Source organism: Salarias fasciatus, chromosome 14 (genome assembly GCF_902148845.1).
Source record: "Salarias fasciatus chromosome 14, fSalaFa1.1, whole genome shotgun sequence".
NCBI classification, from domain to species: domain Eukaryota; kingdom Metazoa; phylum Chordata; class Actinopteri; order Blenniiformes; family Blenniidae; genus Salarias; species Salarias fasciatus.
Genome location: NC_043758.1, coordinates 8,084,364 through 8,109,090, shown reverse-complemented (window position 1 = coordinate 8,109,090; position 24,727 = coordinate 8,084,364). Strand labels below are relative to the sequence as shown.

Sequence of the window (24,727 nt, the reverse complement as noted above, 5' to 3'; positions counted from 1 at the left end):
GGAACCCGAGGTGCTGTTTTATCGAAATTGGGGCCGAGGGGCAGACAGCTGATTCAAGTTGTCTGTGGTTAAAAGCAAGGTGCACCGTGAACAGGTCACCAGTCCATCACAAACTGCAGCAGCTATTTTTAAAAATGAAATGCTGCTTAGAGGCTGAAGAAGGCTCATACCTGCAACTCCTTCAGTAAATCCTCTATAAAGTCCACCATGTGCTTCTACTGTTTTTATATTGACTTCAAAATTATTATGCTGCATTAAATTATAAAAAGTTGTTATGGGCAGGTGTACAGGTGTCCTTACAGTTTTGTCACAGTTCTGTGGTGTGTTCACTATCTGCCCTCATCCTGTTCAGCTGACTAATGCTATCAGATTTTGCTTGCTGGACTGCAGGTGTGTGTGTGTTTCTCTGTTTATGCGAGTGTGTGTGTGTGTGTGCATGCAGTCTTTATGGTTGCAAGCAGCAGATGCTCATCTCGGATCTCTGCCAGGTTGCCATGGCAGCGAGGGAGTGGGTGGGTGGGTGGGTTGGGGTCGGGTGGTATGTTATTATTGAACTCAGACAGTAATTACTAAAGTGACCTATTGGCAACACAGCTTCAGATCACATTCACATATTTTGATGACGCAGATATGGTGGCCTCATTTGCCCAAGCTAAACCGAATTCAGCACAATTTCAACACAATTCCAATTTGGATCTTAATGTAGAAGCACTGAAAGCTGAACGCATGGCTTGTTCCTGCGGCCGTATCGTGACGAAGCACAGAGGAACAACTGGAAGCAATAGTACGGACGACAGATTTTTGTCTAACCACCGCATCCCCTGGCATCCATCACTTCTGAGTGTGTCAACATGTGGCGCACCGTGATTACGCAGCTACAGCCAGTGTTCTCCTGAGTACTTTGTGCAGTTCATCACATCACAACACTTTTTTTTTTCCTGCAGCATCGCTACCCATTTTATTAAGTGCATCACACACTTTGATCTGTTACACACAGTTTTGAGCTTTTACGTGGCGTTCGTCCAAAGAGAGGCCATCCATCCATCCATCCATCCATCCATCCATCCATCCATCCATCCATCCATCCATTCATCCATCCATCCATCCATCCATCCTCTTTGCTGCTTATCCTGTTCAGGGTCGCAGGGCAGTGGAGCCAACCCCAGCTTACTATGGGCGACTGATGCCCTTTTTATTTATTTATTTTAAACTAAGCATTGCATGTGAGTACGTCACTGTTCTTATGAGTTGTTGATCGCTGCTTGTTTTTGAAGTTGACCAAATATTACTGAGATGTTGCTGATGACCACAGGTTTTGCCATGGTTGTTGGAATTTTCCTTCACTGTGTGTGAACACGTGTGATTTGATATTTGAAAAAGGTCAAATGCCAGTTGATGAAACTATGGTACCCTCTGAAGCTCCATATTCTGAGCATTCAAGACATTTGGAGGGCTCTCTGATAAATTAGCACAAGTGTGACTTGAACTGTGTGCCCAGGCTGCCACGCCTGGCTGGGATATTTGCAGCTGTTTTAGTGCAGATTGTCATATTCACACCTACCATAATGCACCACACTGCAAAAACTCAACAGACTTGATCTAAAACAGCACGTGTGTAAACATTATGAGCACAGCCACTGTCAAAGTACACAAAATTCTTGTTTCTACCTCATATCGGACTGTTTTCAGATCAATATCAGATCAAGGGACAGACTCCTACACCTCCATCCTTCCCTCCAATTGCGCAAAATACTGGAAGGAGTTTATTGTTGATTCATAGATTCATGTAGCATTTCATTTAATCTGAAAATCCTGGTGTTTATGATTGTGTCTGTCAAATTAGCATTTCCTTGTTTTCTTTTTTCTCACTCGGGAGAAACCAACATCTGAATTGTGCCTGCCTATATATACTTTACCAGATCACCTTAACCCACGGGACATATACAGATCCTTATCTATCCATCCATCCATCCATCCATCCATCCATTTTCTACCGCTTATCCGGGGCCGGGTCGCGGGGGCAGCAGTTTCAGCAGGGATGCCCAGACTTCCCTGTCCCCAGACACTTCCTCCAGCTCCTCTGGGAGGATCCCAAGGCGTTCCCAGGCCAGCCGAGAGACATAGTCTCTCCAGCGTGTCCTGGGTCTTCCCCGGGGTCTCCTCCCAGTGGGACATGCCCGGAACACCTCCCTAGGGAGGCGTCCAGGAGGCATCCTAAACAGATGTCCGAGCCACCTCAGCTGGTTCCTCTCGATGTGGAGGAGTAGCGGCTCTACTCCGAACTCCTCCCTGGTGACTGAGCTCCTCACCCTATCTCTAAGGGAGCGCCCAGCCACCCTACGGAGGAAGCTCATTTCGGCCGCTTGTATCCGGGATCTTGTCCTTTCGGTCATGACCCAAAGCTCATGACCATAGGTGAGGGTGGGAACGTAGATTGACCGGTAAATGGAGAGCTTCGCCTTTCGGCTCAGCTCCTTCTTCACCACGACGGACCGATACAACGACTGCATCACTGCAGCCGCTGCACCGATCCGCCTGTCAATCTCACGCTCCATCCGTCCCCCACTCGTGAACAAGACCCCAAGATACTTGAACTCCTCCACTTGGGCTAGGGTCTCTCCACCAACCTGGAGGGGGCAAGCCACCTTCCCCCGGTCGAGGACCATGGCCTCGGATTTGGAGGTGCTGATCCTCATCCCTGCCGCTTCACACTCGGCTGCGAACCGCCCCAGTGCATGCTGTAGGTCCGGGTTCGATGAAGCCAACAGGACAACATCATCTGCAAAAAGCAGAGATGAAATCCTGTGGTTCCCGAACCGGACCCCCTCCGGCCCCTGGCTGCACCTAGAAATTCTGTCCATGAAGATTATGAACAGAACCGGTGACAAAGGGCAGCCCTGCCGGAGTCCAACATGCACCGGGAACAGGTCCGACTTACTGCCGGCAATGCGGACCAGACTCCTACTCCGGTCATACAAAGACCGGACGGCCCTTAACAAGGGGCCCCGGACTCCGTATTCCCGGAGCACCCCCCACAAGACACCACGAGGGACACGGTCGAATGCCTTCTCCAAATCCACAAAACACATGTGGACTGGTTGGGCAAACTCCCACGAACCCTCGAGCACCCTATGGAGGGTATAGAGCTGGTCCACTGTTCCACGACCAGGACGAAAACCGCATTGTTCCTCCTGGATCCGAGGTTCGACTATCGGTCGGATCCTCCTCTCCAGTACCCTGGAATAGACTTTCCCGGGGAGGCTGAGGAGTGTAATCCCCCTATAGTTGGAGCACACCCTCCGGTCCCCCTTTTTAAACAGGGGGACCACCACCCCGGTCTGCCAATCCAGAGGCACCGTCCCCGACCGCCACGCGATGTTACAGAGACGTGTCAACCAAGACAGTCCCTGCACATCCAGAGACTTAAGGTACTCAGGCCGAATCTCGTCCACCCCCGGTGCCTTGCCACCGAGGATGTGTACTATGTGTACATTAACTGAGAGGAAAAATATTATTCCCATTAAAATGAAGCTAAACCAAAACAGGTTTCCCCTGGATGGAAGGAGCTCAATTTATGCTTTCAATTCAAGTTGGACTGCACCATGCATGTGCAAAAAAAACAAGATTTAGACAGAAGTCTGCTTTTATATCGGAGAAAGCTCAGTTTCTCTATTCTTGGAGACAGACAGAAAAGAAAGAAGGGGGAGAGACCCTTTGAGAAAAGAGTTTGTGCATCACACACGTCTTCTATTTTCAGGCCATTGATTGAAGCCATTGATAGTTTTTTTTTTCTCTCCCTCTGTCTGTGATACACAGTGCAGTGATATTGTATTTTAAATTCCGCCAGCAGTGCTTTCCTCACAACCTTCTTCACAGTTGCTTAGAGCTGGGTGCAAGTGAGCCAATTTACTATGGGAAAGAATCTCAAGTGGCATCAAAACACACTTTGTTTCCCCATCATCGTGACCAAATCCACCTGGAGAACCTTCACCGGAGCTCAAAGAGCGAGAAACTCGCTGCATGTAGGATTTCAGAACCAAGAAAGAGCCAGCAAATTAATAATTATTTGCAAATGAGTTCCAGTTTCTATTTATAGGAACGGACTGGAAAGGCAATTGCCGCAGGCCTCGGTATGTGGAACTGGTTCTGCTCAAGGTAGAGCAGTGGCCTATAACACTGGCATACTGTACTATTATGCAAATATCGTTTCCAATATTGGTAGAGATGGGGCACCAAATGTTAATCGAATGGCAAATACAAGTGTGTGTGTGTGTGTGTGTGTGTGCACACACTCATGTATGCATGTGTGCATTCAAAAATCCAATGTGCTTCTAATGAGACACAAAGTACAGACAGCAGGTTGAGCGTGGGCTGGAAACCATGGCAACGGCCTTGGACTCTTAGACATGTGGAGAGAGACAAAAACAGAAAAAGCCAAGATGTCATTTAAAACAGTTATTATGATCAATAACACACACACACACACACACACACACACACACACACACACACACACACACACACACACACACACACACACACACACACACACACACCCTAGAGGCTTCCTCTGCAGCCCTCCTCTTATGGCAGCATCGCCCACATCATTGCATATCATCAGTGCCTATCAGTAAACGTCTGTGTGTATTTTTGTATATGTGAGATTTCACAGTCCACAAGAGCGTACATGCTGCAGTCTTTTCAGTTGAGGTTAACCTCTGTCGTGTGTTCAGTGTTTTCCCAACACACCTTCAGTATCTGTGTGTTTGAAGGCATGTCTCACAGCAGTGAGTTGGGATGGAGAGGAATCGATTATCATATATTATCAGCGGGTGTATTTGAAGTCTCACTCATCTGCTGTCAGGTTGAACAGAGAGTCCAGTCTCCAAAGAGGACACCGAAATCCTGGATCGTGCTCCTCTACTGCACCTCAATGCAAAATTCTGCATGTGCAGTGTGTTTACAGAGTAGAAATTGGTTCATTCATTGCAGAACTTATTTCAGGCATTAGGTTTAGCCTTGACAGCAAAATTACAGTTTGTACTTTGAAATACAGCAGCATTCTAGTGCCCTTTACCGACTGAGACCCAAGGCAAGTCAGCAAGGCACAGAGTGCATGGGCATGTAAAGAAAATTCACGTATGCACAGAGAAAACGTGCAGGAAGGCTTCCAAGCCGCTGTGAGGTGTGAGCGTCATCGACTTTGTCACCAATCTGCTCCACTGCATCATGTCATGTTAAAATTTGTCTTTTTCCACATAAACGTAAACAACACTCCAGTTACAAAAAATAGATCAAATAAAAGATTTTGATTGATATAACATTTATTTGTTTTATTTTCACACACACTGTAACCACTGACAATTTGTTCATTTACTAACTATCTGTGCGGAACAAAGATTACAGCAAATATCATTTGCTGTAATTATACAGGGCTACTGACTGAACATTATTTCCTGAAGGACCAATTAGAAATTGTTTTGATTTAAAACCACGCACATCTTTTTTTTTTTTCTTCCTTAAGTGTGTTCTTATTTATTCATTTTCTCTATTAGATAGCAGGCAGCGGTGAATCAATACCATGCAAGTAAAGTGGTTTGGTGCGACTGTGTGGCGACGAACATGGGAGAGGTCACAAATTGGGTTCAAAACCTCGGCGGCTCCAATAAAGTGGCCTTTCGGAATTATGGGCAACTTTCTTGGCTTTCTCCAAAGTGATTAATGAAAGAATGGCCGGGCGTGTTTGTGTGTTGGCTGCCGGTGCTGCGTGTCGTCGTGGCCTCCGAGGAGCTGCAAGCGCGACCTGCTGGGAAGCTTGCCAAACAGGTGGCGAGCCAAAGAAAGAAAGGACTCGGTCAGAGACAGAAAGAGACAGAAATAGCACAGTCAAAATGCAACAAGCACTTTGAAGGAGATTATGTGATATACATTTATGAAACTGGCGTTCTGTGATTATGATTAAGGAAAATACGCAACTGCCTTCCACAGACGACATGGGGTGAAATATCCCTGAGTCCCTTTGATCTGATTCTGATTTGCACTATTTCTTTAACAAAACACAAAAATCACTGCTTTGTCATAAAGAATGTTGTGTTTTCTCATTTTCTTTCTGCAGAAACAATGGTTATAAATTCTGTTCTGAAAAGAAAATGACATATTGACAGGTGGACGCAGTGAAATGTGAAGCAACTCGTGGGCTGGAAAACAGGGTTAGATGTGCTCAGGGGAAAAAAACAGAAGGTGTAAATGAGAGGAGGAGAAGGAGACAGATTGAGGGAGTAAGACGGCGTCGGAGGGAAAAAAGAGAAGAAAACTATCGATCAGATGAGAGAAGGCTGATTGATGATCATCGATTGTTTACTTCACTCCTGAATCTCCTTGATTTTTTTCAATATATTCCTCTTGTCTCTAAACTTTACTTTCTCTCTCACTCATCCATTCACTGTCTTTTTTTTTTTTTTTTGTTCTTCTTGTCTCAGGGGAGCTACCGGTCGATCCTCCATCCTCTGCACAACACAAGAGACAAACGCTGTGAAAAGCTGCCACAGCCAGCAAGTCAAAACTATTTCAAACTCCAATGACTTTTAATTTGTATCATCAGGACTCATTTAACAGACATGTGATTTTAAATGAAGAGAAAATACAATGAAATGAAATTTAAATACTGAACCTTCTGCTGTATTTAATACGTAGATATTGAGAAAAGTGGAAAAGATAGACACAGTGATGTGGCATTGTCATGAATATGATCTGATATTATCTGATTATATATAAACTTAACCGTAGGATAAGCTCTCTGCTCTTGTATCCTACTCTTGGTCTCCTCATGTGAGCATTCAAAGACACAAACACAAGCGGCTTAAAGCAGGTCAAAAGTTTAAAACCATGAGGAAATGGAAACGGAAACATATGGCCAGAATGTTTAACTTGTTTTGCTGAAATTGCTCAAAACTGCAAGATGGCTAATATAGCTGAAAGATTGAATCCAATAAAATATCTAAAACACGATAAAAAATGTTGTAAACTGTTGAAAAAGGGAACAAAATGTGTTTCGGATTATATTTTCATCTGCAGCTTCATTCGCCGCTTCACCTCATTTTAAAGGTAAAACATGAATTTTATTGGATTGTGGCAAAAATGACTCTGTTGGTCTTGGAGGTTGCAGACTCCTGGTTTATGATCTGACGACTTCAGTTGGCACAGTCATCTTGACCAAGAAGAGAAAACAAGCTGAAATGATCTGCTGTTGAACCGTTGTGGCCTTGCTGACGACCTGTTCATCACGCGCTCAGTCAGATTTCTGCGCTCGCTGCTCCTCCCGGTTACATTTGCCAGGACTTGTGGTCCGGTACAGTATCCATATATTTGTAGAATTCAGTTTATTTCAGTGGCTGAGTCATGAAAAGAGATTTCATATCTCCCTCTGCAAGTCAAATTTCTTTGCTTATCTATTCAGACACGTTTGTGAAAATATGTGTTTGTGAAAGGAGTCGCACTGCTTCCCATCAACCCCCAATCATGCGATTATGACACCATCCATTTACACACATTACACCCTCATGCACATTTATTTGCATGGTTACAGGTAATGCATGGTAATCTAGAGGTGCTTCCACTGTGATTTATGGCCACAAAGGCTGACGCCGGCAATGACAAAAGGGAAACTACGGGCGTTTAAGCGGGCACAGTCTGTGGCAGTATAAACACACGACACATGTGGGCACTTCTAAACACTTTGGATGTCCAGTCAAAGAGACGCTGCAAGGATTGCTGTGGGAGAAAATGGGTTTTGTCCTCTGGAGGCTGACAGAAAGCGAGAAAACGCAAGAGAGGGAGAGACAAAAGAAAGAGAAATGGGAAGAAACTAATTTCCACTGGAGGAGCTGAGGATCATTGTCTTGCTCAAGGCCTCGTTGGCAGTAGTTGTGAAAGGACGAGAGAAGATTTGTCATTCACATCCACTCCTCTGTCTTTATCTCTCATGCTCACACACCAGCAGACACACTCACTTTGCCATCTGTTCTTTCCTTGAGGAGCCGTAAACCCAGAAACTCGTCCTCCCCCCCCCCAAAAAAAAAATCAGAAGAAAAATGTAAACTCTGCGACATGTCTCCACACTGTGAGGCGGTTTCCATTCATCTGGCTGGTGTCTGACGGGGCACGGCTGCTCAGCTGCTGCCAGAATTCTCCATTTGACCCAGATCATCTCGGCACCAGGCTGCGTGTGCATGTGTGTCTCTCTGTGAATAGTAGTTTAGCTTATTTCTCCGCCATATGACGCATTTTGGACGTTACCCAGGATGATGTAAGACCTGCCTCCCACACGTCTTCTGACTTCCCTGATAATCACTCCGTTTCTGCCTCCTTCCACTTTGGTTCTCTGTAATTTGCTGTATCTGTTGCTCACTCTCTCGTCTTGTCTTTTCATCTCTTTCCTTGTGTTTTACCCCCCCCCCCCCCCCCATGAAGAGACATAAACCTTTTCCAAGAAAAAGCCTCCCCGTGCTGTTGATGTATGTATATACATGTAAAAGAGGGTTTACTGATTATGGTGACAGTGCACTTTCTTCACCCCTGCATCCAGATTTAATGACAACCCTTGCAGTTGTGTGTTGCAGCTCCATCTCTGGATGGAAAGCATGGAAAGCATCAGCTCTAATGGGGTCATAAGCATGACCCACTGCTCTTTCCATCTGTGCATGTTTTGCCCGTTTTTATGCAATCAGCGATATCAGGTTGATTGTTTCTTACTGCTGGTAACAAATCCTATCGAGCTGCTTAAATAAAAAGTGCAGAGCCCCACGTGACCTATATAACTGTAGGGTAAATTAAAGGAAGTTGCTGCTGTTGCCGGTAAGGTTGTTCACTCAGCTGTTTCTGTGTTTTTTTTTTGTTTTTTTTTTGCATCAATGGAAAAATTTTAGTTGAACTGCACATTTTGCACACATGTATCAAAGAAGGCGACTGCCATGGGGAGAAAACACTGTGAAAAACAACACATCTATAGAGGTATTTTACTGAGCCGTCCCATCACTACAGAGGGATGACATCTCATTTGGAAGACATCCTCAAACAGACTAAACCAAGCTTTTCTTCTGTGTGTCTGAACCGATGAACGTTGCGTTCCTTCAGTAGCGTGAGCGAGAGGCCGCACGCGAAGCACGGAGGTGTTACCTGAACCCTGAGTTTGACTCTTCTCCTGCAGCGTTGTTTACTTTGAGGTGCATGTGGGCCGTGCCGGCCCAGCATCTTCTGGTTCACTGCCAACTGTGCTCTGTGTCTGGCAGCTCGGAGCTGGTGTGGGTTCATTAAGATTGAGACATGAATGCAGACAGCTTGCAGTGAAAACAGTGTGTAACTGCGGTACTACAATAGCTGAACATACTCTCATTAAATTTGTATTTATTTTTTTTTTACCTGTGATGTTTGCAATTAGCTTCATGAATACATGGTAGGTTTTCAGGTAGAGACTCATCAAACATCACTCACCTGTCAGTCTTCCCCATTATTATTATTAACGTCTGTTCTGTGAGAGAAGACAGATTGCTCCAACTAATATATAGAAGAAAATGTGCAAATTTCAAACGGTAAAGTAGCTATTTTAAAAGGAAACCTTCACTCGAATATAAAAGTCAGCTGTTTGTCAGAATTATGAGATGCATAGATTACCAGGAGAGCATCCATTCCCTGCCTCCACCCACTTTAATGAAACAAGCCTGTCTGCTGCTCAGTGTGATGCAGTTTTATGTCTGTGCAAGTAAAAAAAAAAAAACAGAAGAAGGGGGAATACTCCTGTCATTAGGTAATATTTATTCCTTCTGTGCGTAGGCACCTCTAGACTTGTCATTATTCAGACAGAAAACCTGTTCCAATATGCTAATATGGCAGCATTTCTCCAGAATCTGATGAACCAGAGCAAGATGCTCAATAGATACAAGATGGTGCATCTGAAACGTGTCCAAGCCGGCGATGTGGACACACAAGGACACGTTTGACAGTTGTTTGAAAAAATATTGGATCCCAGTGCAGTTTTGAGTGACCTTGTTAATTCAGAAAATATAAACTGATGGGTCGTAGGAGTGTGTTATGTATTTATTTGCCTTTTTTTTTTTGTGTGTGTGTGTTTCTTTCTTTTGCAGCGATGGATGGGCAGACAGGTACGATGTGACGGACGGCTACGTGAAGGAAGCAGCCGGTGGCATCACCATCAAGCTCCAGTCGGCAGACGTGAAGTGGTTTGATGAGTACTACCTGAAGCTTCGCCCCGAAAACAACCTGAGGAACCCCTGGTTCCCCGAGTTCTGGCAGCATCGCTTCCTCTGTCGGCTCAAAGGTCACCCGCAGGAGAGCAGCAAGTACAACCGCACCTGCGGCAGTAAGTAATATGTCATGTAATTGTACTTTTACTTGTACTCCAGCTCTCTTTCCACCTCTGATGTTGTGCTGAGCTGAACATGATTATCAAGTCTTTGGAGACATATCGTGATAAATCGTGATGTTCCCCTGTGAAGCGAGAGGCTGCATTGTTTTGGGTCATTATATAACAGACTACAATAAAAAAATCTGCATTTTTATTGACAGAATCCCATAATGGACACCATTAATGCAAACAAAATACAAAAAAACACGCCCACACACCTCCAAACAGAGCGCATGTAGACACAGGGCTTTCTGGTTAATCCAGAGATATCTGCTCTGGCAGTGAGTGAAGTGAACCCTCCCTTTATATTCATCTTTGTATTCATCTCCTCGTCTCTCTGCTCTCTCTGTTTGGTCCCCTCCATTCATAGGCAAAACAGTTTGTGAGCGCCGGATCAAAGGGAGTCAGGTCTCATGTATTCTAATGAAATGAAACATGAAATACAAATGAACAGGACGCAGAAAGAGACAGAGAGAAATGAGATGTGGAGGAGGAAAGTGTACACCGAGGAAGAGGAACGAGAGCGGTCTTTGATGTTTTTGAAAACAAACAAAAAAAAGAACTCTGTTTTTATCAAACCAGAGGGCAGATTAAGAGTTTTTTTTTCCTGATATATCTGTCTTTCTCTTTCCACCTCCATCTCACCCTCAACCGCCACTCTGCCCATCAACACCCGCAGAGCGCGAGTCCCTCCGGCAGCAGTACGCACAGGACACCAAGATGGGCTTTGTCATTAATGCCATCTACTCGATGGCATATGGCCTGCATAACATGCAGCGGGCGCTCTGCCCAGGCTATCAGGTAGGTGTGCGGTGACGGATAAAAGCTCGGGCGCAGTAGGGCGAGTCAAGGAGAGACGGGAGGGAGCTGAGGGGAAACGCTGGACCGAGCCAGGAACAGACATACATAAAAGAGGTTTCTCGGTGCAAAGCTACATGTTAATTTACTTAAGTGAGCTTTCGATCAAATCTGCCGCTGCCATTGTAATGTCACTTTAATTAAAGTGCTACAACTCAATAGAAATGAAATCTCTTGTTCACAGGGAGGCAGTGCGGCCAAGGCCACGGATTTACACGAGGGTCATTGATAAATATGTTTAGTCAGAATGAAGGAATCCAAAATCTTTGACAGACCAATGGACCTCATGCATCCTACTGTTGTCCTCTCCTTCGTAATAAATCTGAAAGTTCTGTTTATTTCACTTTCATTAAAACTTTGTGGCGTGCTCCACCTGCAGACATGGTTAATGTTTTCATCAGTTAAAGGTTATATTTACATCACAGAACTTTTCCCAACCCAATTAAACAAGCTTTGAGGGCTTAATTATGTTTTTGTAGATTTATTTGAAGGTTTTACCTTTCCCGAGCTGAAGCGTCGTTCTCATTTGAGTGACCGCTGAATGCAGTTTCCTTGCAAATAAATACTAGGGCTGTTGCTCAGTACTTTATTTTAAGGCATGACGAGCCTGTTTTTGCTTTCTTTTGTTGTCTGTTTTTGTGCGTTTAGGGCCTGTGTGATGCCATGCGGCCTATAGATGGTTCTACTCTGTTGGACTTCTTGATGAAAACCAACTTCACTGGCGTGTCTGGAGAGGGAATTTTATTCGATGAAAATGGAGACTCGCCTGGCAGGTGAACGATCGCACCCAAAGTTATAGCTTCTTTTTTAACCTGATTGATTTCCTTCTTATTCCGTGCTTCAAACATGAGCTTGCTTTTGATTCTTAGGTATGAAATAATGAACTTCAAGAAGATGGGTAAGGACTACTTCGACTACATTAACGTGGGCAGTTGGGACAACAGCGGCTTGAAGATAGACGACGACGAAATCTGGCCCAACAAGGATTCGATGATCAAGTCGGTGTGCAGTGAACCCTGTGACAAAGGGCAGATCAAGGTAAAATGACCAATTCTCCAAAACACAATGCAGGATTACTGTCAGACCTCACCAGCGCAGGTGTCTTTACATTCAGTACTCTATTAAAAGCAGTCGGGAGCTGCATGGGCGAGTTACTGACATCGAGACTATCTAGAGATTTTTGATTTTTGATTTTAACCAAAAAATATGATACACAATGTCATTTTGACCAGTTATTTATTACATATAATTTGATATATACAGGTGGTTTCAAGAACCATGGTTGGAAACCCCTAATCTAGAGGAATAAATATATTTTGAATGTCTGTACTGTACCTTTGCTGTTGATCATTGAAACATTCAGGAGTGTGATTTGGCACAATCTCACTTATCTGTTCCTTATTCGAGGTCAAAAACACCACTTTCACACTTGAATTATTAATAAAGTCAAAATTGCTCAAGAATTCAGTAGCTCTTGCAGACGTTTAATACACTTGCTCATTTTGACAGTGAAAATATGCTTTAGTACAATCAGCGCGTGTTTTTGGTTTCCTCTCAGGTCATCCGTAAAGGTGAGGTGAGTTGCTGCTGGACGTGCACTCCCTGCAAAGAAAATGAGTTCGTGTTTGACGAGTACACCTGCCGAGCCTGTGAGCTGGGGTCCTGGCCGAACGATGGCCTCACAGGTCAGTGTGTGTGTGTGTGTGTGTGTGTGTGTGTGTGTGTGTGTGTGTGTGTGTCTTTACTATTACAGTGTGTGTAAACCAATGCACATGTGCAGATGTGTGAGTGGGATCTTCAGGACGGTGGAGGATGTGAAGCAGAGCTGGACTGACACATGAGCTCCGTCCATTTCTGCAGTTTGTCATTACAGCACATCATTATGGTACAGCCAGTCCTTCACCAGCCACAGCAGAGAGACGAGCTGAGCGGCGAAAGCTGCTTTCCTCTTTCCTCCCATACACTCCCTCTCTCTTATCCCTTTAATTTCTCTCCAGCTTGGTCACTGGAGTTTTAATTATTCCGCATGAAGATCAGCTTTCAATACATTTCAATACATTTTAGTTGCTGTGTGAATTATTTCCCCTCCAATGCGTTCGAAGCAGCTGAATATTGCTGTTTTGCTTTCAGCTGCTCATTATACTAACTGCGAGATGCTCCTCGACAAGCTGAATGATTAAAACATGAAGCAAACCTTGTTGAAAATTTAGATCGGATTTCAATGTTGAGGGGAGAAAGATCTCTGAGCTGTAAACTGATACAAAATAATGTTTAATGAGCGACTGTAGTAGTGGAAAAATAAGCAGATAAATGGGTTATCAGTCGGGTCTGGGAGTCAGGGGGCATCCGACTGTCGACTAGTCATTAAGTCATGTTTCCTGTGGTGATAAAAGGCAGTCATGGCACAAAAAAATGAACATATTTTAAAATGTAACTGCAGCTGAGATCTAATGACTCAAACATCAAATGAAATGAATGCATTGACTCCAAACTCATGGCCAGCACTGGCTGAATGTTCCTGTATGATTCCTCACCTGCAGATTCAAGTGCAACTTGACAGATGAAAGCTGTAGGAAATCTCACCAATCAACACGCTTGAAACATTAATTTTGGTCTTTCACTTGAGTTTGTCTGCATTACATCATTAAATTCAGCCCATAAATTGTTCACTGATGGTTTTAATCCAGTTCGAGCCCGGCCCACTTCACGAAGCTTTTGTAACTGTGGAAAGGACACTAACATGAGGATTTCCACCTCTGAATCCCTCCCTTCACCTCCACCCCCGTGGTCAAAAACTGCTCCCTCATTTCTGCTCTCGCCACAGATCTCACGCTGGTTATCGCTGCATTAGCTCACGTGTCCCGTGGTGTGAGAGTTTGAGTGCGCGTCCCATTCCGTCAACGCTTAAGTGCCGTGCGTCCCGCCCTGTGGGGCCGTACGGTTCGGCAATAATGAGGCGTAAACAAACTGCTTGTCCTGTTCCAACAGCAGACATTGTGATGCCTCTCCCCCCGGGTCAAAAGACGTGGAGAGAGAAGTGGTGAAGGGGAGAACATAAACAGGCTGAGACAATACACAGAGCAATCCCTCAGCTGACGGGCAGGAGGAAAGTGAGCGTGAAAACCGCAGGAGCTATTGAGACCGCAAGAAACAAGACAAAAGAAAACATTACGCTGAAACCTGAAGCCGTAGTAAAAGTGAGTCTGAGGGAGAGAGGCGGAGATGAGTGGAGGTAGCTGACACTAGTAGCTGAAAGCGAAAGGAGCAGAGAAACGGAGGATTAGCTCTGGGATTTGAGCCTCTCCACTGAACGCTGCAGTTTCGCAGTCTGAGAGTGTTTGATGGAGTTGGCCTCAAAACTTTGTATCGACTGAACCCTGAAAAATGGCTCCTCTCCCTTTTACCTGTCGGATCGACTGATGGCCGAACACCACACAGCTCCCGTGCAGGTTCATCCAGCTAATTAAGTGTTAAATTGCTGACACAGACAATGATTTTGGAGTGCTCCGAGAAAGCCCAAGGTAAACACTGATGGGGGATTTTCTGCCCACCATCTAGATTAATATGGGCAGGTTTAATTGGAGTTAAATTCCCAGCAAGTTCCCTGGCTCCATCTCACCTCATATTTTAATTGGTGTGTGGGCTCTTCTCGTTTCTAGAGCCTCTTCTGTCCTAAAAGAGAGTAAAGTTTATAAACACGGAGTTGAGAGGTCGAGAGGGTTATGTGAAGTATTTTCATTCAGTGTTATATGACTGTTCTGTTACATGATGTTCGACATTTTCCGCCGTTAAAAATCATGGCTGAGAATGATATTCTGTTACCTTTTGACTGAGGTGGTTCTCTGAGGTGTTCACAGATGTCCCTCTTTAAGTGAGTCACATGTCGAAAGCTCCTGCTCGACTTGTTTGTCTCTCTGTTACCGTCCCTTTGGCTCCCATTCAGCAATTAGTGTGTTGTTTATGCCCCTAGACTTAACCACATCACTGATTTAATAAACTTTGTTAACCGTGGTAAGGACAATGTTATTAAATCACTTAAATCTCTTTAATGACTGCTCCGTCTCTTCCTCTCTGTTGTATCATTTGCTGGGAACATGTGCTGTGTCCAAGGTTGTGTTGTTTGCATGTGTCTGGACAGAAATAGAAGAGAACACAATCAATAAAGAACAGAAGTGAGTTCTGAATTGAGGTTTTTTTAATTGAGCTAATGTACGTTTGTACCCTTGCAGCACAGATACTAAAGCTACCTGGATAAGTATTTAAATGGATGAGATTTAGAATTGTCCCTTTAATTAATGAGACCTGAGAAAGATGGAAAGACACAGTTTGATCGGGAGAATTAGGAAACAATTTTCGGAGAGATGAGGGTCAAGAGAGGTGAGGGAGATATTAGAGGGGAAGAAGGAGTTCAGAGTGATCTATGGGGGTATTACAGAGACAGAAGTGATATGAAACAAGATGAAATATTGAATGACATGGAAGTATGAAAAAAAAGAGGAAGATTAATGACAAAAAAATTAAAAGAATGAAGGAGTGGAATGTATATGTTAGCGAGGCAGGCCTTTGCACCGGGGTGCTGGAGGTGGGGGAAACTGCAAGCGGGTGCTTTTTCCCAGCATTATTTTGACATTTTGTTTTTTTTGTTTGTTTTTTTTTTTTTAACTAAAACACAAATAACTGTAAATACAATAAAAGCAAAAGATGAATTCAGGATTCGGTGCAAAAAGCACATGTTGAAGCACTTGCACTTGAATTTGAAAAAGTCGTCTTCGAGCACTGTAAAGGCCACTGATACAAAAGCAACACCAGAGCTCTGAGATCTCCTGTTTCATTCATACTCTGTTAACACTCCCACAGCTATTTGCACTGCACAGCTCATCAGCCAGATAACAATCAAGCCTTTCACACCTGTGGGCCCAACATCCATGACTTCACACTTGATCTATCCAGTCTGTTGGCTTCAGGGACGTTTCCCCCCCTGCAGTGCAATGAAGTCTCGCTTAATTGGTTCCAAACCTGATCTTAAAAAAAACAACAACAAAAAAAAAAAAACAGAAAAATGTCAAAAGAGCTTTTATTTTAATAAGAGCTGATATGACATTAAGCAGCGACATAGTCTTGCACATCAGATAAATACTCAAGTATTTCCCTCCAGAAATGACTTATTATACAGTATGTGTTGCATCTCTCATTTCATTTCATTTCATTTATTCTTTTCCATGGGAATGCAAGAAAAAAAAAATCAACAAATGGAGACAATTTATAAGAACACAAAATACACACATCCCATGTACAAGAACAGGAGTAGGATGAAGATAAGTCTTTTTAACTCCTACCCCAGTCTTTTTTCCAAACTCAAACAAGAAAACAAAAAAACCTCAGATGGCCACAATCAATCTATAAATCAATCACGTCATTATTATTGCTCCTTTGCATAAATGTTAAATATTTTTTCTTTAAATTTACGTTCAAACTGCAAAATGTTTGAACATTGTTTCACAACTTTTTCCAAAGAATTCCATTTTTTTCACACCCGCGACAGATACACACATTCCTTTAAGAGTCGTTCTTGCAGAATTATGTTTAAAATCAAGATTTCTTCTACTTTTCTCACTGTTCAAAGTAAAAAGTGTTTGCAAACCACGAGGTAGCAGGCATCTTTTTGCTTTGAAAATGACTGTTAATGTTTGTAAATCAATTAAATCCTTTAATTTTAATAGTCCTGACTTCAGAAATAGTTTTGTTGTATGGTCTTTTGAAGCGGCTTTATTAATTATTCTAAGAGCCCGCTTTGTAAAATTACTAAAGGTAATAGATGAGTAGGATATACATTACCCCAAACTTCCAAACAATATATCAGATACTGTGAAATTAAAGAACAGTATAATATTCTCAATGCATTATAATTTATAATTCTCTTTCCAGGCTGTGACCCAATCCCGGTGGAATACCTGCGCTGGGGAGACCCTGAGCCCATTGCTGCGGTGGTATTTGCCTGCCTCGGCCTCCTGGCGACATTTTTTGTCACTGCTGTATTTATCAGGTATTGCATATCCCAGAAAGTGAGTTCAACCAAAACCAACAACGCTCACATATTAAAGATCTGCAGAGTCATTTTCACAGCCTCTCTGAACCCGTTTATATATGATCTTCTGTATTTGTGTTGAGTTAACCGTGTACTTACACGTGTGCCTGACTGTCCTTTCAGGTTTCGGGACACCCCGGTAGTGAAATCCTCCAGCAGGGAGCTGTGTTACATTATCCTGGCCGGTATCTGTCTGGGATACCTGTGCACCTTCAGCCTCATAGCCAAACCCCACGTCATACACTGCTACCTCCAGCGGCTTGGAATCGGCCTGTCGCCTGCCATGAGCTACTCTGCACTCGTCACCAAGGTGAGGGGCTGAGCCGCGGATTTATGAGTTTGAGATAGCCTTTGGAGTGAGAGGCTAAAGGCTAAAGTACGTAATTACCTCCAGAGGCGAGGAATACCCTTGGCATTAGAAAGAGTACATGGTGCATTCTGAGCTGCCGGAGTTCAGTGGGGAATTACCACGAAACAAAGCTTCAGATACTAGAAAGTCGGCAGTAGAAATACTTCTGGGAGAAAACTGTGGGTTTTAATCAGAAAGAAACTGGCTCAAAAAAAGGCCACAGTCCCCTGATACAGCAAATTATAGAGCCAGGAAGCACAGTAACATCATTTTGCCACTGGTTTGCCCTTCTCCTCTCCACTGAGATTTTTGGAATAAAAGTCAAGTGAACACATACAGCACAGGTGTTTCACAAATAACGTCACATTGTAGCTTCGCAGTTGTGCAATATTTTTTTTCCCTATACTTGCTGATTTCTCGGCATGAGCGTGACTGTGAATGAAGTTGAAAAAATAAAGGCAGCGAACGTGAAGAATATGCTTTTCACACAGTGCGATCAGTATATAATCTCTCTGCTGATGCTGTTGGATGATGTGACTGCAGACAAATCGCATTGCTCGGATCCTGGCAGGAAGCAAGAAGAAGATCTGTACAAAGAAACCTCGCTTCATGTCTGCCTGTGCTCAGCTCATCATTGCCTTCCTGCTCATACTGCTACAGCTGGGTATCATTGTGGCTCTTTTCCTCATGGAGCCGCCCGAGGTGAGTGCTGTGTGGGCAGACATGTGACTGTTCAGTAGGCAGACTGAAGATGGATAATTAGGCTTCTAATCTCTCAAAATTTTTGTTTTTACTTACACTGAACAAAATTGAAAGAAAACACGTGTAAGATATAACTGTTTCTCACCCAAAAGAAATTATCCTTGTGAACTTTTGGTGCATATTAAAAAGATTTCACTCTTAGAAAAATGTTTTCATACTCTCTGCACTAGGAATAAGCCCCCCCCCCCCCCCATCAGCATTGACATCAAGTCAATTTTTGGACTCCATAGATCAAATCCATTGCATGAACTCAGACCGTGTCTGTTTGCGACTTTTGAATTGTATAGCATGAGATTTGCCAAAGATCACAGATCCAAGACTTCTCCTGACCTGCTATATGTGTGTAATTCTTTTCAGTCTATAATACTTGTGTTTTCAGACCACTTAACAAATGCACTGGCTGACTTCTGTGCTCCTCAGCAGGTGCCATGAAAACCTCAGAAACCGTTCATTAAAACACTGTAATGTTCATGCTCTAAGAGTATGCTATCGTCCAGTTGTTTGCCAGCAAACTTAACATATACTGCGTACATGAAGTTGGGAGTGTTCTGAATGAACTGTCAGCTACTTACTCCCCTAATCTTTTTTTTTTTTTTTTTTTTTTGCGGTTGTTGCACAGTCACAGCGGCCATTGACAGTTTTTAGTCTGATGCTTGAAGCGATGTTATCAGGTGTGCATCAGTGACTCTGCCTTGTTCCTTCCTAAACCCACAGGTGATCCACGACTACCCCAGCATCCGCCAGGTCAACCTCATTTGCAACACCACCAACCTGGGTGTTGTTACCCCACTAGGATACAACGGCCTGCTCATCCTCAGCTGCACCTTTTATGCCTTCAAGGTACCACAGTGTTTGGAGCTTGTCTAAAACATTTTGTAAGAAATAATCTCAATTTGATAGCTATTAAAATCTGAAGCTTTAAAGAGCGCATAAAGAGAAAGCCATAGGTTACCGAATGTGTGAAAATGGCGTTGGTCCGGTTTATAAGCTTTGCTAAAAACAGTTTTATAAGAAAAATATCTACAGATGTGAATTAGAAAAAAAAAAGAAGTTTGAACTGCTGTTTTTGTGCTTGTCAGAAACCTTTCACCAGCAGTAAATGAATTTCTGTGGCTCCAAACACATTATAAAGTCACTGTTTGATCGTCAGTGGCCTGCAGCCATCCATTTTCAGTGGAGTATGAAAGCAGAATCGTGAAAAGAGACAATAGCCAAAATGGAGTGCACCTCAAACAAATGAATTGTGTTTATGAGCATCACAGCTGAGCACACCCATGCAGCTCCAGTTGGAGGGTTGTGAACTCATGCTTCACCAACCTCGCTTGCACAGCAATGAAGTTAGCAATTAAATTCTTACTGCGCGGTAAAGCCAGTAACGACATGCATCAGTGTTTTGTTCTGGATCCGTGTGGCGCTGTTTGCTTCTGTCGTTTTATATAAATTCAGAATTTATAGAACCTGTCAACAACTGTAAATTCGTGTTGAAATATCCTTGTTCGTTTTTTCTCCCTCCCGCCTTCTCTCTCTTCAAGACCCGTAACGTCCCAGCGAATTTCAATGAGGCTAAGTACATTGCCTTTACCATGTACACCACCTGTATTATCTGGCTGGCTTTTGTCCCCATCTACTTTGGCTCCAACTACAAAATCATCACCATGTGCTTCAGCGTGAGCCTCAGTGCCACTGTGGCTCTGTGCTGCATGTTTGTACCGAAGGTAAGGCTCCACGAACATCCCACACGTCCCTCCTCTCACTGCTTTGATACATATTTCCCTCACATTTTTCACTCACCGCTAAAAGCCCCAAAAGAAACATTTGTTCTGATTTGCTTGTCAGGTGTTCATGAATAGTGCATATTAGGAAACCTCACGCTCAGTCGGTTGAAATCCAAACCTTTGCACAAGGCATACAGTGTATTTGCATTGTGGGTTATTCTTATAGCTGTGCACACTATGAAACTGGTTTGAGATGCACCGTTTTCACTTTGCACAGGCGTTACGTGTCCTTAGTTATTACATTAAAACTTCATTTTCAAGTCCAGTTTTTTGAAAAATCAAAAGAAAACACCAGTTAAAAATAGCATCTCTGCACACAACAGCTACCTATTCACACTCTTGAACAACACAGGAAATTCAATCACTCAAAGCATGTTTGCCCTCTATTGCACTGCTTGTATTACATCAGAGATGTGAGTCATTGCTCTTTGAAAAAGCTTTTTCTTAAAAAAAAAAAAAAAATACAGTTTTATGTAAAGAGACAGCACATTGTGTTCAGAGACTGAGACATGTACATGGGCGTTTTGTGACGCTCTGAATAACGTCTTTTTTGTTTTATTATTCCTCGGCAGGTGTATATCATTCTGGCCAAACCAGAGCGTAATGTGCGCAGTGCCTTTACTACGAGCACAGTGGTACGCATGCATGTGGGCGATGGGAAGTCGTCCTCCGCCGCCAGCCGGTCCTCTAGCCTGGTAAACCTGTGGAAACGCAGAGGCTCTACCGCAGAGACACTCAGGTGTGTGTATGAGTGTGTGTGTGAGTGTGTATGTGTGCGCTTTCTAAGAGATTGATCGTCCCGACTCCCCGGCGTCTGCTCAAATGTTCCTCTGACCCTACCATGAACTGCAGAGAATTGCTTAATGGAGATATGGGATGAACTCAGGATGAGAGAATGAAAAGATTGGATTGAAAATTGGAAAGAGAGATAAAGACGGATGCAAAGGGGGAGAGTGAGAAAGATCCAGAAGCATTGGAAAAGAAAGAGAGGAACGGAGGGGAAGTGTAAAAAAAAAAAAAAGACGTGTAATGGCTTTCACACGCGGCTTAAGGCCATCCGCAAGTCATCTACAGCGACAAGGAAGCGATCAAAGGATACAAAGGGGGCTGACGCACTGCCACTTGCCCAATATGAAAAGGGGGGAAATAGACAAGAACACATTTTCGTTTGTCAGCAGGTTACACCAGCTCACCCCGATTTCAATCACGCTCCTATAAGACATGTCAGGAGTGTTTCCATCTTGGTTCCCTTTATTCTTCCCTCCCTCTCGTTATCTCTTTTTGGTCCTGTCGTCCTCTGTGGGCGATGGTAATTGGCAGGGCCGTCTGTCTCCTCGGTGCAGGACTGGGAAGCCGTCGAGCCGTCGCCTTTGAGATGCTGTCATTGTGGGGACTGCATAGACGCAGACAGACGTAAATCCGGCGGGCCCCAGGGAAAAGCGGCGATATTTGAAGGAAACATTTGATGGGAGGCTTCAACCACATGATGGAGATACTGGGGAGCGCTTGATTTACTTTCAGCAGACATTACAATCAGAATCCAAGTTATTCTTGGAGAAGTGTTTCATTATGTGCAACATGTCCAATTTGGTCGCAATCTGCTGTACAATAGTTTTCTTCCTGGAACAAGCGAGCGGACCACGGCGCTTCCAGTCTGAGTGTAGGTGCAGCATATGGACGAGCGTGTGCGGACATGCACTGTGTCGCCTGTGTGAATCGGTTTCACAGAGTGTTTGAAAGCGCGGGGGTCGCATTTGTCTCCAGGGTGATTTTGAGTTCATTTCAGCCTCAGCCACAGCAGCGTGAGGCTTAATCAGGAGTTCCTTCTGAGATTAATCACACTAATTAACCTGACAAAAGGAAGGGGGGGCGGGCGGTGGGGGTACTTTGACTGATGCGAGGCGCAGAAAGGTGGGGGAAATTGTAACATGTAAGGGGAAATGGAGAAAGAGAGAAGTTGACTCAAATGAAGAGCAGACTGTTGGTTAAAAATGGGGCAGAATATTAATGGCAATGTAATCAGGCTCCATTTGAATATGCCTAAATCTGTTAATTGACATTACTTATGAAGATGATGAAATAAACTTAAAATGATAATGAAGCTTAATGAATTGGCAGTCCTAAAAAAAAATACTGTGGAAGTTTTCATTTCACGAATTATGCAAGCAAACAAGCTATGCAAGTTTTATAAACAGGATAAAAAGAAAAGACTTTTCTATTTGGTACATTTTTTTGTTCCTGTTCAAATACTTCTCTTCCTTAAATGTCTCACTGTATGGAAAGATGATTATTTTCCCTTCAATTTTGATACCAGCTTAACATATGGTGGTTGAAGACATGAGTAATGTGTTAATCTAAAACCCTGATGAGAAGAAATGAGTCAATATTAAAACTATGGAAAACTTTGAAACTCCAACGTCTCGAACTGACTTCAAATTTAATGGAAACAAATTAAAGTCATAAAATAGTTTTTAGTGCCAAACCAATAGAGTAACAGTCACTGTGGTTGCAGATCAGATGAATCCTCCTCGTACACTGTATGTATCAAGTCCACTTTCAGCTGCAGGCATGAAATAAAGTAATCAGATGGAAAACAATGGCTTCCTTAGATTCTACACAAGAATGAACAAAGCCCGTCTCATCAGATATTCCATTTCCTTTGCTTAAGGAAAAAAAAAATGAAATTTTGGTTGAATTTAGACAGTTTCCTCATCAAACTGGCAAAAAGCAACCGAACCTGTCTTCCTCTTTCTCACTCCGCAGCTCCAATGGGAAATCAGTATCTTGGGCGCAGGCCGAGCGCAGCACTTCCCGCGGAAACCACCTGTGGCAGCGCCTGTCCTTCCACATCAAGAAGAAGGAGAACAATCAGACGGCCGTCATCAAGCCCTTCTCCAAAACCTCGGAGTCTGAGCGGTTTTGCGGCGGGGCCAACCTGCCGCCGCACATGCCCCTGCCCTCCCTGCCCTCCCTGCCCTCCTTGTCCTCGCTGCCCACACACCCCGACTCCAGCACCGACAAGACTCTGTACGAGCTCTCGGAGGCGGAAGAGCGCTACTCCATCACGTACCGGCCTCAGACGCCGTCGCCCATCAGCACGGTCAGCCAGAGGATCGGAGCCAGCTTGGCGGAGGAGGCTCAGATGGCCAGCATACCAAAGTACTCCAGTAGCATTTGCAGCGGCGGCAGCGGCAGCAGCTGCGGGCCCCCCAGCAGCGGCTCCGTCGCGGCGGGTAGCGACGGGCGCCTGGTTGCCATGGACGACCACCCCAGAGAGCCCCAGAGCGCCCTGATGGCTCAGATCAGCTGCGTGGTGAACCGCTTCACCGCCAACATCTCCGAGCTCAACAGCATGATGCTGTCCTCCTCTCCGACGCACACGCACAAACACACGCCCCCCTCTCCTCACCCCCCCGACCCCTACCTGTTACCCCGCGAGCTGCAGATGCCCCCCACCCTCACCACCTACGCCGACGTCCAGCCGCTGCCCCCCGTCGAGTCCGGCCTGGTCAGCCGGGGAGGCTGTCCCATCCACTCCATCCCTCATTCGCCTTACTCCCTGCCCCCCCCTCACCCTCACCCTCACCCCCACCCCCACCCTCAGGCCTCCCCCTCCGTCTCCCCCATGCGAGGAGGCCTGCTCACCTGCCTCGCCGACTCCCCTCTGAGGAGGGCGGAGTTGGAAGAGGAGCTAATTGCTTTGACTCCCCCATCGCCGTTCCGCGACTCTCTGGCCTCCAGCAGCGGCTCGCCCGTCTCAGAGACGGGCCTGTGTCTCCCCCCGGTGCCCTCCCACCCGCCGCCCTCCCCGCCCTCGCCCCGGTACAGCAGACTGACTCTCAGAAACTACAGCCAGAGCTCGTCGTCACTGTGAGGCAGAGGTGACAAGTGTTAGAAACCGCGGAAGTGAAGTGGGGCACTTGAAAGCAACCCAGGTCAGGAAGGGACAGGAGGACGGACGGACGGAGACCTTTGCATCTGGTGTTGGAGTGAAGGACAAGTCGTCCTTTAGGGCTGGTCAGTGAACACACCGAGCTGTGTTTGTGTTTACATGTTTGCAGTGGAACGCAAGCGAACGGCGCTTGCCCGTGTTGTATTTTCTTAGTGATGTCTGAAACAAATGAGGATTGAAAACTGCAACAAAAAAAAAAACAAAACAAACAAAAAAAAAGGCCACTAAAGCTTTGAGAGAAGGGAACACGAAAAAAAATCATTCCTGAAGGTCTAAGACTCTACATCATTTAGGTCTGGGTAGTGGCCTTAAGGTAACTAGGCTATCAACTAATTAGAGTGTGTGCGCGTGTGTGTGTGCGTGTGTGTGCGTGCGTGTGTGTGTGTGTTTCATAGTTGATGTGAGGTGATGGCAACAGAGAGTATTGATGAATTCAGACTCTTGTGGCCTGTCAGAACTGCACAGGGGCTCAGTGGCTACCAAGGGCACACGTATGTATTTGCTCATCGACACACTCACACGTACT

The 24,727-nt window shown here is 44.6% G+C and overlaps 1 protein-coding gene across 1 annotated transcript in view; it reads left to right on the top strand.

Moving 5' to 3' along the window:
• The window catches only part of grm5b (glutamate receptor, metabotropic 5b), a 67,172-nt gene extending 42,773 nt beyond the window's left edge, over nucleotides 1-24,399 (top strand). Inside the window, exons 7-18 of the mRNA XM_030107840.1 lie at nucleotides 10,140-10,375; nucleotides 11,100-11,221; nucleotides 11,927-12,051; nucleotides 12,148-12,316; nucleotides 12,837-12,963; nucleotides 17,204-17,321; nucleotides 17,487-17,673; nucleotides 18,256-18,414; nucleotides 19,189-19,314; nucleotides 20,007-20,189; nucleotides 20,822-20,988; nucleotides 23,013-24,399. Of these exons, the coding sequence (XP_029963700.1) occupies nucleotides 10,140-10,375; nucleotides 11,100-11,221; nucleotides 11,927-12,051; nucleotides 12,148-12,316; nucleotides 12,837-12,963; nucleotides 17,204-17,321; nucleotides 17,487-17,673; nucleotides 18,256-18,414; nucleotides 19,189-19,314; nucleotides 20,007-20,189; nucleotides 20,822-20,988; nucleotides 23,013-24,123 (2,830 nt within the window). The 3' untranslated portion in view covers nucleotides 24,124-24,399. The remainder of the gene's footprint in view (nucleotides 1-10,139; nucleotides 10,376-11,099; nucleotides 11,222-11,926; nucleotides 12,052-12,147; nucleotides 12,317-12,836; nucleotides 12,964-17,203; nucleotides 17,322-17,486; nucleotides 17,674-18,255; nucleotides 18,415-19,188; nucleotides 19,315-20,006; nucleotides 20,190-20,821; nucleotides 20,989-23,012) is intronic.
• The last annotated feature ends 328 nt before the right edge of the window (nucleotides 24,400-24,727 follow it).